At 40.3% G+C, this 14,017-nt stretch overlaps 1 protein-coding gene across 4 annotated transcripts in view; it reads right to left on the minus strand.

Moving 5' to 3' along the window:
• Positions 1 to 294: 294 nt before the first annotated feature.
• The window catches only part of maea (macrophage erythroblast attacher, E3 ubiquitin ligase), a 132,106-nt gene continuing 118,383 nt past the window's right edge, over positions 295 to 14,017 (minus strand). For 3 of the 4 annotated variants that reach the window (XM_049585853.1, XM_049585856.1, XM_049585855.1), the window contains 6 exons: positions 13,739 to 13,861; positions 12,203 to 12,279; positions 11,980 to 12,088; positions 9,230 to 9,363; positions 1,547 to 1,742; positions 295 to 1,450 (listed from right to left, as the gene is read on the minus strand). In XM_049585853.1, the coding sequence (XP_049441810.1) occupies positions 1,355 to 1,450; positions 1,547 to 1,742; positions 9,230 to 9,363; positions 11,980 to 12,088; positions 12,203 to 12,279; positions 13,739 to 13,861 (735 nt within the window). In that variant the 3' untranslated portion in view covers positions 295 to 1,354. Of the gene's footprint in view, positions 1,451 to 1,546; positions 1,743 to 3,033; positions 3,168 to 9,229; positions 9,364 to 11,979; positions 12,089 to 12,202; positions 12,280 to 13,738; positions 13,862 to 14,017 lie in introns of all 4 variants that reach the window. The other variant, XM_049585854.1, reaches the window with a different exon arrangement.

Raw genomic sequence — 14,017 nt, forward strand, 5'->3', positions numbered from 1 at the left:
CGTTAACGCTGTGGAGTGTTGGTGCTGCTTTGACATAAGCAGAGCACAAGACTGAGAAAATATCAGCACAGTCTTTCTCTTTATTATCTTGTTCACTGTTGGAAAAATAGTTATGAAATAAAACTATATGGGCAACGTTGAGTTAACTAAAACCACCATGGGTTTCTTCTTTAAACAGAATAAATGTCACTAAAATGTTCTCCTCCTTTAACCTGAAGTAAAAAAAGAGAAATCAGTTGAAGAAAAACAAAAACGGCCACACAAGAAAGGAAGACAGTTTGTTCAATATCAAAAAAAAAAAAAAAAAAAAAAAAAATCACATCATAGATGGTTGTCTTGTTTGAATATTGCGTCATTTTCATTATGGTGGTAAATACACCATCATTAATATTGACCGAGTTTGTGAAACTAACAGCGCCCTCAATGATGACCAGCTTGAGGATACCGTGGGCTATATCAGGTTTACAACACCCAAGAAAACACTTGTTCAGGTCACACAGCAATCTTCGTAGAAGGGTAATCTTCCTTGTCGTTACTTGCCCCCCCCCCCCCCGAATTTATACATGAGGATGATCAATTCCTATCTAATATTTACATTTGAAAAGGAGCCAGCTGCAGCCCAAATCAGGCTCCGGTTTCACAAACATAGGGGGGATGAAATGCGAAAAGGTGGGCAGCTTAAAAAGGTGGCATTTAACATATATCCCCCCCCAAACAACCCACCAAAAAACATGGCTAGAAGACAAAGGATGTTGACAGCATGCATCACAGAATGAGATGCTACCACATGACCAGGAGGCCGGCCATGTTTGTTCTGAAAAAGGCCCAAATTGTACGTGTTAATCTTGTTAATGGAGCGAGTTAACAAAGTCCTGCCACATGTTATTTTAGTAACAAAGGAACACCACTAGTGAAAAGTCAAAGTAACCTCAACAAGTTTTTATTCGTTGTAATAAAATCAAATAACTACCTAGCAGTTTTTCACCCCCTCACTCCTTCTCTGTAGTCTCTACACTTCCGAGTGAGGGCCTGTACGATAATGACAATGTTGATAGTCCATGTGCTTGAATGGATCAGATCAATCAACTTCTTGTTCTCTAGCCACATCTAAACCAGTCTGAAAGGAGAGGATCCCAGTTTCTGTGTGATAAAATGATAGGGGAAGGGAACTGGCAGACTTGATCTGATCATGTACTGGGAGAGGGGGGTTGTGGAAAACGTCGGGTGTGTCTGTGGTGGGGGAGAAGGGCACTGGATCACAGCTCCACAGGTGGCTCTCGAGTAGGCCGGGTCACAGGTGATGAATGACGGCCGTATTCGATCATGTTGATACTCAGACGGGCTATCTGAGTGATCACATGATGTAGACTTTCTCAGCCTGAGAGAAGTTGAAGACTTCTTTGGTTCTGGGACACACCACTTTGTCATCTTGGCGGATGGACAGAAGGGACTGGAGGAGAACATGAGCAGAGGAGGATCAATTAGAAAAACTACCATTTATTTGACAAACATCTTAAGCTCATAATCCCTGCAACAGTGTACTCACATTGTAGCCGTACACATATCCATTAGGCAGCATCATTGGAGGGTTGTTTTCATTCATGACCTCTCCAGAGATCTTACAAACTAGTCTGGAGTTGGCGCAGTGGGCCATGGGTAGCGGCTGGGCCAACTTGTTAAGGGATTTACTGCACACTGGGCAGTCTGGGTTCTTAGAGGTACCATCCTCCTTGTAGCACTGACTGGAACGGGTGAGGAAGTTAAGGAAAATGAGTGAAATCATTTTTTTAATGTACAACGTGGTTATGAGTCTCACAGCTGACAGCATCAGTGGAAAGAATAATACACTCACTCTAAGCTTTTTTCCCCACTTACATGAGACAGACGAAGCGAAAAGAAGAGAGGGGAAAGATACGTACGATCAAGGCCTCTTTTGGTAGACTAAGCTAACTGCAGCCACGTATACAGACAAGTGAGATACAAGAGCACTCCCTTATTTGTTTTGTTGTTTCAATCTTATGTCAGTATAATGGCTGCTGGTGTCCAGATTGTGCAGCGAAGCCCAAGTTTAAAAAAAAAAAAAAAAAAAAAAAGTTTAAAAATATGACACATTTTGTTGCATTCTGGCCATGGTTTCTAGCTCTGGCAAAAGCAAATATTTAATTAAGGAGTGCTATCTGTCCTTAGTTGTTTAAACTATCCAACTATATTAGAAGTAAAATAACAACTATCTGCACTTATCTTCATCAACTTTAATGCCAACCGCAATCTACATCAGTCAGTAAAGAAAAAAGCTAAAATTCTTGTCGGTTTCCCATTAACATCTTTTATTCGCAAAGGTTTTATGGCACTTAAAATGACGATTATAGTTTGAGGAGCTCAACCCTAAAACAGAGAGTTGAGGAAAGGCCACAGTCTAATAATAAATTACACAAAGACGTTAAAAAGTACTTACAAAACAACTGGTAACATCAAGCTTTAAATACTACAATCTTCGATTATTTAGCCCCCCAGCCCAGTTAATACTGAGTTTCGGTAGCCGTCCCTACAGAGAAATGAGTGTATGTTAAATAAATTGGTGCATATACAAGTGCCAGAGGCTGGAACAAGTGTTAATGTCTGAACAATGAGCATCTCTCTCCCTTGCAATTTAGTTACATACAAAGCAGAAAGCAGAAATGCAGTGGCAGAGTCTACAGAAACTGACCAACTGCAAGTCATGTAGCTTGATGCATTGTGGTGGCCTTCATGAGGATCTGATTCTTTGCCTTTTTTTTTTTTTACTCGCACTATTTGAAGCTAATAATCCATGTAAAATACTTTTTTTCCTTTGCAGTACAAACAAACAGACTTTGATGAAACAAATAACTCACTTTTGACCGAAATACATCTGTAGACAAACCCCTGCAGTTTCCTCCAACTAGTTTTATTCACAATTTAAAAAATTCTACAAAAACTTAGAAAGTCTGGCTGTGGAGATAAAAACAAAGGTCAGGAGCAACTCATAATTGTAAACACAGTATGGTAGGATACGGTGTCTTGATGGCAGACAGACCAGCCTGTAGAGTGATAGTGAAGACAGAGTTGTTCCCCAGCTGATGCAGTCTGTAATTGTCATATCGAAACTGCTGGATCAGCATCTTCCAGCGGGCTGGATCCAACAGATCCTGGTGGTTTAGGAAAAAACAAGAGACAGAGCAGAGTGTTTTACAGTTACAGTCTCCTCAACACCCACTAATTTCTGGTTCTGAGAATGCACATACAGCGAGGAGCAGACCACAGTCACCCAACTTGCCCTACAACGTGCTATTTTGTTTCCTACACAAACCATGTTTACTCCACAAACATATTTGACTACATTACAGTCACTGGGGTGATGTAAACTGCAACACACAGCAGGCAGTAGCCAAGTAATCAATGTCATGTCGCCAGGATGTTCCAATCCCAGGGGCAAATTGTAACACGCACGCTCTGCCGTTGTGTTGCCCTTGAGAGGTTGTTTCACCAGTCCTCCGGAAATGACACCATCAGGGTATTGTGTCATTTCCCTCTGAGACTTGTGTGTAATGTTTGAAAACATCATAATGAAGTGATAAAAACAATGAAGGTGAGGATGTTTTGACAACAAATATGGTGCACTTGAGGACAGCTGGGCAACCTGATTTTAACAACCTCAATAACTCCAGATCTCAAGTCCATATATGGACAGATGTTTGTTTGAGCAAATGATGATCCCCTTTCCTTCCCAATGTGTTTTCATCACAGAGACATTCGACAATCTGAGTGCATTTTCTAAATTAAGTTACAGTTGCAGTTAAATCATTTTTGTTGGGCTGTAAGCTGTGGTGGTAATGTAATCAAGTAGGCTGACTTTATTAATATAGTGGAAACAGCAAATAGTCAATCAATCTCTAAGGGTGTTTGCAGACCTAGAGTTGTCTTGCTTTTGTTTGCTTTTTTGTTACAAAGCTGCATAATTGCCTAGAGTTGGTTTGTGTTCTCACAGCAGCATTCACAAGTGGACCAGATCAAATGCCTTGCAGGAGAAAGCTGCTCTTGATTGGTCAGAATTTCCATGTGGCATTTATTAAAAGCCGAAACAGCGGGACCGCTGCAGCTGCTTGTTCACGACGACGACGCAGTCGGTGAGCATACCGTACTGCTCGAAGTGCTTGCGCAGGCCATCGTCGTCGGTGTCGACGTTGAGGCCACCGACGAAAAGTTTGCAAAGCTGGTCAGTCATCTTTAGATAACGAAAGACTGGCTGGTACTCAACTGAGCGCTGATCTCAAAATGGCGGAGGGAGAAGAGCGCAGCTGAATTTATAACGAACGCGCTGTGTGACGACAGACTGGCTCGAATAACTGTTGACACCTCTTCCGGTCCGATACTGTTTCTTTGTGTAACAAAAGACAACAGCTGTTTGGTTTAAAACGTAGAAAACGACCCTATAAAATCTACAAAAAACACCATATAATTATAAAACATAATAAATATTTCTACGTTTACATATTATGACGCTCATATTGTCGCGTGCTACATTTGGCAGGATGGTTTCTGTGTCACATGGTTACAGAACGCATCGACTAAATGCTTGTTGTCGTGATATTTACACATTTTGCATCCCAAAAATACAAAAACAAATCTACATTTTGTCTTTCTTTCGACATAAATGTAATCTAATTCCTCCAGACATGAAGCTCACACACCATTAGGCCGAGTTAACAGGAAGCTTTTGAAGGTCATCGTGAGTACATGGGTTTCAACTAAAACCACATCCTCAACCAAGAATACAATGAAATGTGGCATCCTGTGTGAATTATATTTAAAAGCTGAGCCAGTCCATTTATGATTTTATACAAGACAATGGACACTCATATCAGTATATGGGGCAAAAAGCAGGATTCATCACAGTAAGCAGCAGCAGCTTGGTTAGTGAGAGAGCTGAAAACAATAGAGGCTATTGGTGGACTGAAAAATCTATAGCTGTAACAGCTGAGTAGCCAATCAATGAGTGGGCAATTAATCATTTAATTCTTTGATAATAAACCAGTGGTTGAAGCAAGTAAAGTTAACTGGTTCCAGCTTCCCAAATTTGAGGATATGCTGCTTTTCTCAGTTTTATATCACCGTAATTTAAATATTGTGGCCTTTCAGGTGGAATGAAACAATTTTCAATCACCATTTTCACCATTATCTGACATTTTATAACTGGACAATCAATCCTTTATTGGACAAAGTGCTAAATAACTAAAGTATTTGTTGCTTGCAGCCCCCTAAAAACTGAATTTCCATGTAAGAGCACACAAAAAACCCTTGGTGGAGGCCGATTCATTGTCTTTGGAACAAAACCTGATTTGCAACTTGGTGACATCAGCAAATCAAGGTTTTGGTTTACAGATTTTGGCATCAAAGACCACAAAGTCAATTTTCCTGCTAAGTCTCGCCATGTCTGCTTAGTTCTTTTATCCTGCTCATGTATTTCCATGAAATCCATGCCACAGATACAGTTTATCACCATTTGTAAGCATGCTTTTCACTGCCAGACCAAAAACACGCCCTCACAGACCGTCAGCCTCCATGGAGATGTAGTTTCAGGTGAAAGACACAACACTTGGTCGTATTTCCATGTCAACAGAGATGTAGTGAATTGTTAATCTCGTCACACCTACCGCAGCTTATGGTAATACTGGTGTCAATGCAAAGTATACACCGCAAATAATGAAACACTGAAATCAAAGTTCACTGAAATCTTTATGAGGCATATTGCTCATGAAACAATCCCTTTATCTAATTCTACCAACACAAATACACAGGACAGTCTGTGTCTTTACAGATACAATTCCAAATCATGTATGGACACAAATGAGGCAACTTTTGGTTTGTCAATAAACAACAAACGGAAGAAATGATCGACCACAAGACTGATCATGGTTAACATAAAACTGCATTTTTTTTGGATTGCTTGGTGTGGGTGTTCAAGGGTGAATGTTTGTGGATTCGTTGTCACTGAAGTCTAGATCTGTGTGCATCTTGTTTCGATCACATTCCTAGTCCATCCAACATCTACAGTAGGTTTTCAAAGTCATAAAAGATGAGTGATGTTTTCAGCTGACCAAAATCTCCTTGTGAGTTTGCAAGAAAAGGCAGGATTGTTTAACATTTAGATCCTGCCTCTTTATGTGTTTGTAACTACATGTAGTGTTGATGCAGTTAGTGTACCTTTATGCTACGTTAACGCTGTGGAGTGTTGGTGCTGCTTTGACATAAGCAGAGCACAAGACTGAGAAAATATCAGCACAGTCTTTCTCTTTATTATCTTGTTCACTGTTGGAAAAATAGTTATGAAATAAAACTATATGGGCAACGTTGAGTTAACTAAAACCACCATGGGTTTCTTCTTTAAACAGAATAAATGTCACTAAAATGTTCTCCTCCTTTAACCTGAAGTAAAAAAAGAGAAATCAGTTGAAGAAAAACAAAAACGGCCACACAAGAAAGGAAGACAGTTTGTTCAATATCAAAAAAAAAAAAAAAAAAATCACATCATAGATGGTTGTCTTGTTTGAATATTGCGTCATTTTCATTATGGTGGTAAATACACCATCATTAATATTGACCGAGTTTGTGAAACTAACAGCGCCCTCAATGATGACCAGCTTGAGGATACCGTGGGCTATATCAGGTTTACAACACCCAAGAAAACACTTGTTCAGGTCACACAGCAATCTTCGTAGAAGGGGTAATCTTCCTTGTCGTTACTTGCCCCCGAATTTATACATGAGGATGATCAATTCCTATCTAATATTTACATTTGAAAAGGAGCCAGCTGCAGCCCAAATCAGGCTCCGGTTTCACAAACATAGGGGGGATGAAATGCGAAAAGGTGGGCAGCTTAAAAAGGTGGCATTTAACATATATCCCCAAACAACCCACCAAAAACATGGCTAGAAGACAAAGGATGTTGACAGCATGCATCACAGAATGAGATGCTACCACATGACCAGGAGGCCGCCATGTTTGTTCTGAAAAGGCCCAAATGTTAATCTTGTTAATGGAGCGAGTTAACAAAGTCCTGCCACATGTTATTTTAGTAACAAAGGAACACCACTAGTGAAAAGTCAAAGTAACCTCAACAAGTTTTTATTCGTAATAAAATCAAATAACTACCTAGCAGTTTTCACCCCTCACTCCTTCTCTGTAGTCTCTACACTTCCGAGTGAGGGCCTGTACGATAATGACAATGTTGATAGTCCATGTGCTTGAATGGATCAGATCAATCAACTTCTTGTTCTCTAGCCACATCTAAACCAGTCTGAAAGGAGAGGATCCCAGTTTCTGTGTGATAAAATGATAGGGGAAGGGAACTGGCAGACTTGATCTGATCATGTACTGGGAGAGGGGGGTTGTGGAAAACGTCGGGTGTGTCTGTGGTGGGGGAGAAGGGCACTGGATCACAGCTCCACAGGTGGCTCTCCGAGTAGGCCGGGTCACAGGTGATGAATGACGGCCGTATTCGATCATGTTGATACTCAGACGGGCTATCTGAGTGATCACATGATGTAGACTTTCTCAGCCTGAGAGAAGTTGAAGACTTCTTTGGTTCTGGGACACACCACTTTGTCATCTTGGCGGATGGACAGAAGGGACTGGAGGAGAACATGAGCAGAGGAGGATCAATTAGAAAAACTACCATTTATTTGACAAACATCTTAAGCTCATAATCCCTGCAACAGTGTACTCACATTGTAGCCGTACATATCCATTAGGCAGCATCATTGGAGGGTTGTTTTCATTCATGACCTCTCCAGAGATCTTACAAACTAGTCTGGAGTTGGCGCAGTGGGCCATGGGTAGCGGCTGGGCCAACTTGTTAAGGGATTTACTGCACACTGGGCAGTCTGGGTTCTTAGAGGTACCATCCTCCTTGTAGCACTGACTGGAACGGGTGAGGAAGTTAAGGAAAATGAGTGAAATCATTTTTTTAATGTACAACGTGGTTATGAGTCTCACAGCTGACAGCATCAGTGGAAAGAATAATACACTCACTCTAAGCTTTTTTCCCCACTTACATGAGACAGACGAAGCGAAAAGAAGAGAGGGGAAAGATACGTACGATCAAGGCCTCTTTTGGTAGACTAAGCTAACTGCAGCCACGTATACAGACAAGTGAGATACAAGAGCACTCCCTTATTTGTTTTGTTGTTTCAATCTTATGTCAGTATAATGGCTGCTGGTGTCCAGATTGTGCAGCGAAGCCCAAGTTTAAAAAAAAAAAAAAAAAAAAAAAGTTTAAAAATATGACACATTTTGTTGCATTCTGGCCATGGTTTCTAGCTCTGGCAAAAGCAAATATTTAATTAAGGAGTGCTATCTGTCCTTAGTTGTTTAAACTATCCAACTATATTAGAAGTAAAATAACAACTATCTGCACTTATCTTCATCAACTTTAATGCCAACCGCAATCTACATCAGTCAGTAAAGAAAAAAGCTAAAATTCTTGTCGGTTTCCCATTAACATCTTTTATTCGCAAAGGTTTTATGGCACTTAAATTGAGTATTATAGTTTGAGGAGCTCAACCCTAAAACAGAGAGTTGAGGAAAGGCCACAGTCTAATAATAAATTACACAAAGACGTTAAAAAGTACTTACAAAACAACTGGTAACATCAAGCTTTAAATACTACAATCTTCGATTATTTAGCCCCCCAGCCCAGTTAATACTGAGTTTCGGTAGCCGTCCCTACAGAGAAATGAGTGTATGTTAAATAAATTGGTGCATATACAAGTGCCAGAGGCTGGAACAAGTGTTAATGTCTGAACAATGAGCATCTCTCTCCCTTGCAATTTAGTTACATACAAAGCAGAAAGCAGAAATGCAGTGGCAGAGTCTACAGAAACTGACCAACTGCAAGTCATGTAGCTTGATGCATTGTGGTGGCCTTCATGAGGATCTGATTCTTTGCCTTTTTTTTTTTTTACTCGCACTATTTGAAGCTAATAATCCATGTAAAATACTTTTTTTCCTTTGCAGTACAAACAAACAGACTTTGATGAAACAAATAACTCACTTTTGACGAAATACATCTGTAGACAAACCCCTGCAGTTTCCTCCAACTAGTTTTATTCACAATTTAAAAAATTCTACAAAAACTTAGAAAGTCTGGCTGTGGAGATAAAAACAAAGGTCAGGAGCAACTCATAATTGTAAACACAGTATGGTAGGATACGGTGTCTTGATGGCAGACAGACCAGCCTGTAGAGTGATAGTGAAGACAGAGTTGTTCCCCAGCTGATGCAGTCTGTAATTGTCATATCGAAACTGCTGGATCAGCATCTTCCAGCGGGCTGGATCCAACAGATCCTGGTGGTTTAGGAAAAAACAAGAGACAGAGCAGAGTGTTTTACAGTTACAGTCTCCTCAACACCCACTAATTTCTGGTTCTGAGAATGCACATACAGCGAGGAGCAGACCACAGTCACCCAACTTGCCCTACAACGTGCTATTTTGTTTCCTACACAAACCATGTTTACTCCACAAACATATTTGACTACATTACAGTCACTGGGGTGATGTAAACTGCAACACACAGCAGGCAGTAGCCAAGTAATCAATGTCATGTCGCCAGGATGTTCCAATCCCAGGGGCAAATTGTAACACGCACGCTCTGCCGTTGTGTGTTGCCCTTGAGAGGTTGTTTCACCAGTCCTCCGGAAATGACACCATCAGGGTATTGTGTCATTTCCCTCTGAGACTTGTGTGTAATGTTTGAAAACATCATAATGAAGTGATAAAAACAATGAAGGTGAGGATGTTTTGACAACAAATATGGTGCACTTGAGGACAGCTGGGCAACCTGATTTTAACAACCTCAATAACTCCAGATCTCAAGTCCATATATGGACAGATGTTTGTTTGAGCAAATGATGATCCCCTTTCCTTCCCAATGTGTTTTCATCACAGAGACATTCGACAATCTGAGTGCATTTTCTAAATTAAGTTACAGTTGCAGTTAAATCATTTTTGTTGGGCTGTAAGCTGTGGTGGTAATGTAATCAAGTAGGCTGACTTTATTAATATAGTGGAAACAGCAAATAGTCAATCAATCTCTAAGGGTGTTTGCAGACCTAGAGTTGTCTTGCTTTTGTTTGCTTTTTTGTTACAAAGCTGCATAATTGCCTAGAGTTGGTTTGTGTTCTCACAGCAGCATTCACAAGTGGACCAGATCAAATGCCTTGCAGGAGAAAGCTGCTCTTGATTGGTCAGAATTTCCATGTGGGAATAATCCAGGAAGTAAACAAAACGTTGAAGAAGAGTACACTTGCAAGATAAATGTGACACTTTCTAATGTCACAATGGAGGGACAACTACGCAGGTTGATTTTAGCGCTGCTCATCGTGGACTATATTGCTGTCATTGTTCATTTTAGTCAAACTATACAGTTTGAAAACGAGGCGCGGCTCCAACTAGAAAACAATGTTTTGATGCATTGGATGTGCTGAATGTGCATATTAAGGCAGTACAGGAGGAGGTGCACATTAATAATCCTCCAGGACTGTAACATGCTCATGTTTAACCCAAACAATGTGTCATGTGACTGCAGTTGGTTCAGATCCAGGTCGGAAGGGGGCAAAGGAACTTTAGTTCGACTGAACCAAAACAAACAGGGTAGGTGTGAAAGCACCCTTACATGGATCAAAAAGCTTGGGACAGAATTGTTCCTATACAAATGCTGTTTTAATAATTCACTTACAGTAATCAACCAGTCCACTTACAGTATTTTATATATGCGAACATATGGAAAAACAATTTAAAGCTACAGCAATTCTATTCTTTTTTTATACTCCCATTACCCTTTGTGTCGTAATAACCCATCTGTTTCCAGCTAGCCACCTAAGACTGGTGCTGCGTGCACAATGAAATCATGACGCGAGAAAGTAATTTTCTCTCAATAAAAAATAAAGTGTCCTCGAAGTTTATGGCTGCTAGTGATGGAAACAGCACCTGTCATTGAAGCAACCCTCATTATGTGTTTTGATAATGCCCAGTTATGTAATAAAACAGCTTTACTGCATTTTGAAATACTCAATAAAAAAATCAATAAATACTGAGCTGTCTGTTTCATTACTTTAGATTCATGGAGCAAAAACGCATGTACTGTTGTCAAATAAGACCAAAAAAAAAAAAAAAAAAAATCAATGAAAAGAATCCATTTCTAGTGATCAATTTGACCCTGACGTGATCACTGTAAGAGGTATAGAGATATAACTATGTTTTCCCACTGGTGTAATGTAAGGGGAAGGGAGGGCATTTGTTACAAAGATGTACCGATTACTGATCATGACTTTAACATTGAAAAAAGTAACTGTGATGATAATTTAGCCATAAAATGAGCAGACGTACAAACATTGGCAGTGATCAGACACTCTCAGTTCTGGCACAAGAAGCTGGCAAAAATGTGGCCACACTGGTTTGGCTCCGTCCATCTTCTCTGCTTGCAGAAATGCTTTTTGGAGCAAAGCACTGTTATTGTGGTGCCATGATACAACTCTGTTAGTCAAAGGAGTTTTAAATGGAAGTTTAAAAATAACAACACTGCTACTGAGAGCAACTACTCCAGGACGAGTTTCAAGCAGCTCAGGAGGGAACTAAATTTATTTTACAGAAGGTGACAAACGCCCTCTAGTGGCTGGTCTGTTGCTCTACAACTGTCTTTGCTTTACATCTCTATTTCAGTGGTTATTCTCATTAATAACAAGCATGTTATGTTCATGATTTATTCACACATAATATTCTGTGTTCATCATGATGAGTGTATATCTTGGTTTTGGCATTGCCATGTGAAGTTTTGTGTGAATTGCTTACAAAATATTGGAAACCCAGATGAGTATACCATAATATACATGTGTTTGAAACGAGTCTGATCAAATAAAATGCCATTAATATACACATCTGTACCCAGAAATTCTTTAGGTTTACCTTGTATGGGGAGATATGTGTATCTGATGGGAAGGCCAGCATGCCCATCACCTGCCGGACCTCATCCAGCTGTCCACCCTCCGCTTGGCTGAAGTGCTTCCTTGCATGTCTGAGAAACACAGAGACACATGAACAAGATCAGTAGGTGATACGATGTTAGCGGCTTCTGTAATGGTTAAAACGCAGAAGCTGCAGTTAGTGTGTACATTTGTGCACGTGTTACCTGACTGCATCCATGCGTTTGTTTTGTCTGATGAGTTCAATGAACTCCTGGATTCTCAGACTGAACTCCAGACAGCTCTGCCACAGAAACAGACAAAAGAAGTCAGTAACTTTAAACCACTGAAGAGCTGCAAAATCCTCACAGTCTCCATTTGCCCTTCAAGGACCTTGAGAACAGACAGGAAACAGATCTCTTTCATACTACTCCTGCAGTGCTGGTAGATTCTCAAGATGCCTTTCAATATTTTATCACCCAAATGGATTTTTGGAACAGAAAAAAACACACATATCCCACCACTTTGGCTAGTAGAGTTTATTAATAACAGTTGGAACTAAAATTTACCTGCATTCAGCAGTGAGCTGGAGCTACAACAGACCAAAGTGCTCTCATGAGAATTAGATCATAGACATTTTGCCTAGCGCTAGCATCCCAAATTTTAACTAACACTATGAATATTCTGCCATCTATGGAGTACAAGGTTGACTTACAGTAAATAGTAACAGCTAACTGGGAAGCTTATTATGCCTTGGTGGAGGTCTACGCTCTACTGAGTACTTGTCTGGTTTAATAGGATAATCTCAGGATTAACTTGTAACTTGCTGCCACTGCCAAAAGGGCAAAACACACAGGAAGAGTAATTAAATCTTAACAGGGCAGTTTCAGAGCACAGACAGTGTTACACTGTGGACACTTGGTTAGAAAGAGTAGATATATGCTACACAGAAAACCAATAAGCCTTTGGCCACTTCTGCCTGCCTGATATGCTTCAGCTCAACTGGTGAAGTTATTGTTACTATTATTATTATTTTGTATATTTGTTATGAACATGGCTTTTGTCATTTGTCAGGCCTTTAAGGGACAGTTCCCTCAAAATCAAAAATACACATTTGTCCTCTTACCTTTGGTGCCATTTATTTATCTAGACTGATTTGGTGTGAGTTGCTGAGTGTTGAAGATATCAGCCAAAAACACGCATATGAAAAACTCAACAGCAATGTAGAAACGATTTTCTTTCTACCAAACTAAACCCGCCAACTGTATCACCGTGCAGAAGGAAGCCTGCATCTACTCCGAGCTCACCTAGCACCACTGAGCTTGCACACGTTATAGCTCAGCCAAGGAGGATGACTTTAATGTTTACACCTCAGGCTGTCATGAGAATGAGCCTCTCGTCCATGAGTAGTTGCATGCTTGCTCATGCGCAGTGACACAGTTGGTGAATATAGTTTCTATGAAAGTGCTCACAACGACTGTAGATCATCTTGAGTAACCAGGTCATGATTTCTGGAAAGAGACACTGCTGTTGAGTTTTACAAATGTATGTTTTGACACTTTGAGCACCACAAGCTGAGTGACTTCTAGTTCCTTTATGTTTGAGAGAAAGTGCACATCTCTACTGCAGATATCTCCAACAACTTCGCAACTCAGCCCTAACAATCTGATTGAAAACCGCACAACAGGTAAGAGGATTTGGAGGTGAACTGTCCCTTTAACTTGGATTTGTGAGGTCAAATCTGACTCTTGTAAATGACCTACCTTCATCTTGCGGAGGCGGGACTTATTGTCATGGCACCAGGCTAGGCAAGTGGCTGTCTCCTGCCTCTCCAGAGACTCCTCCACCTCCTTAGCTGTGAGGAACATCTCAATGTTGACCAGATCCTAAACACACAGGTGAGTGGATGTGTTAATAATGTAGAAGAAGGGCATCCGAAAAAAACCAAAAGGTAAGCACAGTGATGAACAAAAGATCAGATTCAGAAACAATAAAATGAATTCACTTATTAAAATCCTGTTACAGTTGTCAGGGTGACTGAG

This window comes from Epinephelus fuscoguttatus, linkage group LG9 (assembly GCF_011397635.1).
Source record: "Epinephelus fuscoguttatus linkage group LG9, E.fuscoguttatus.final_Chr_v1".
Classification (NCBI taxonomy): domain Eukaryota; kingdom Metazoa; phylum Chordata; class Actinopteri; order Perciformes; family Serranidae; genus Epinephelus; species Epinephelus fuscoguttatus.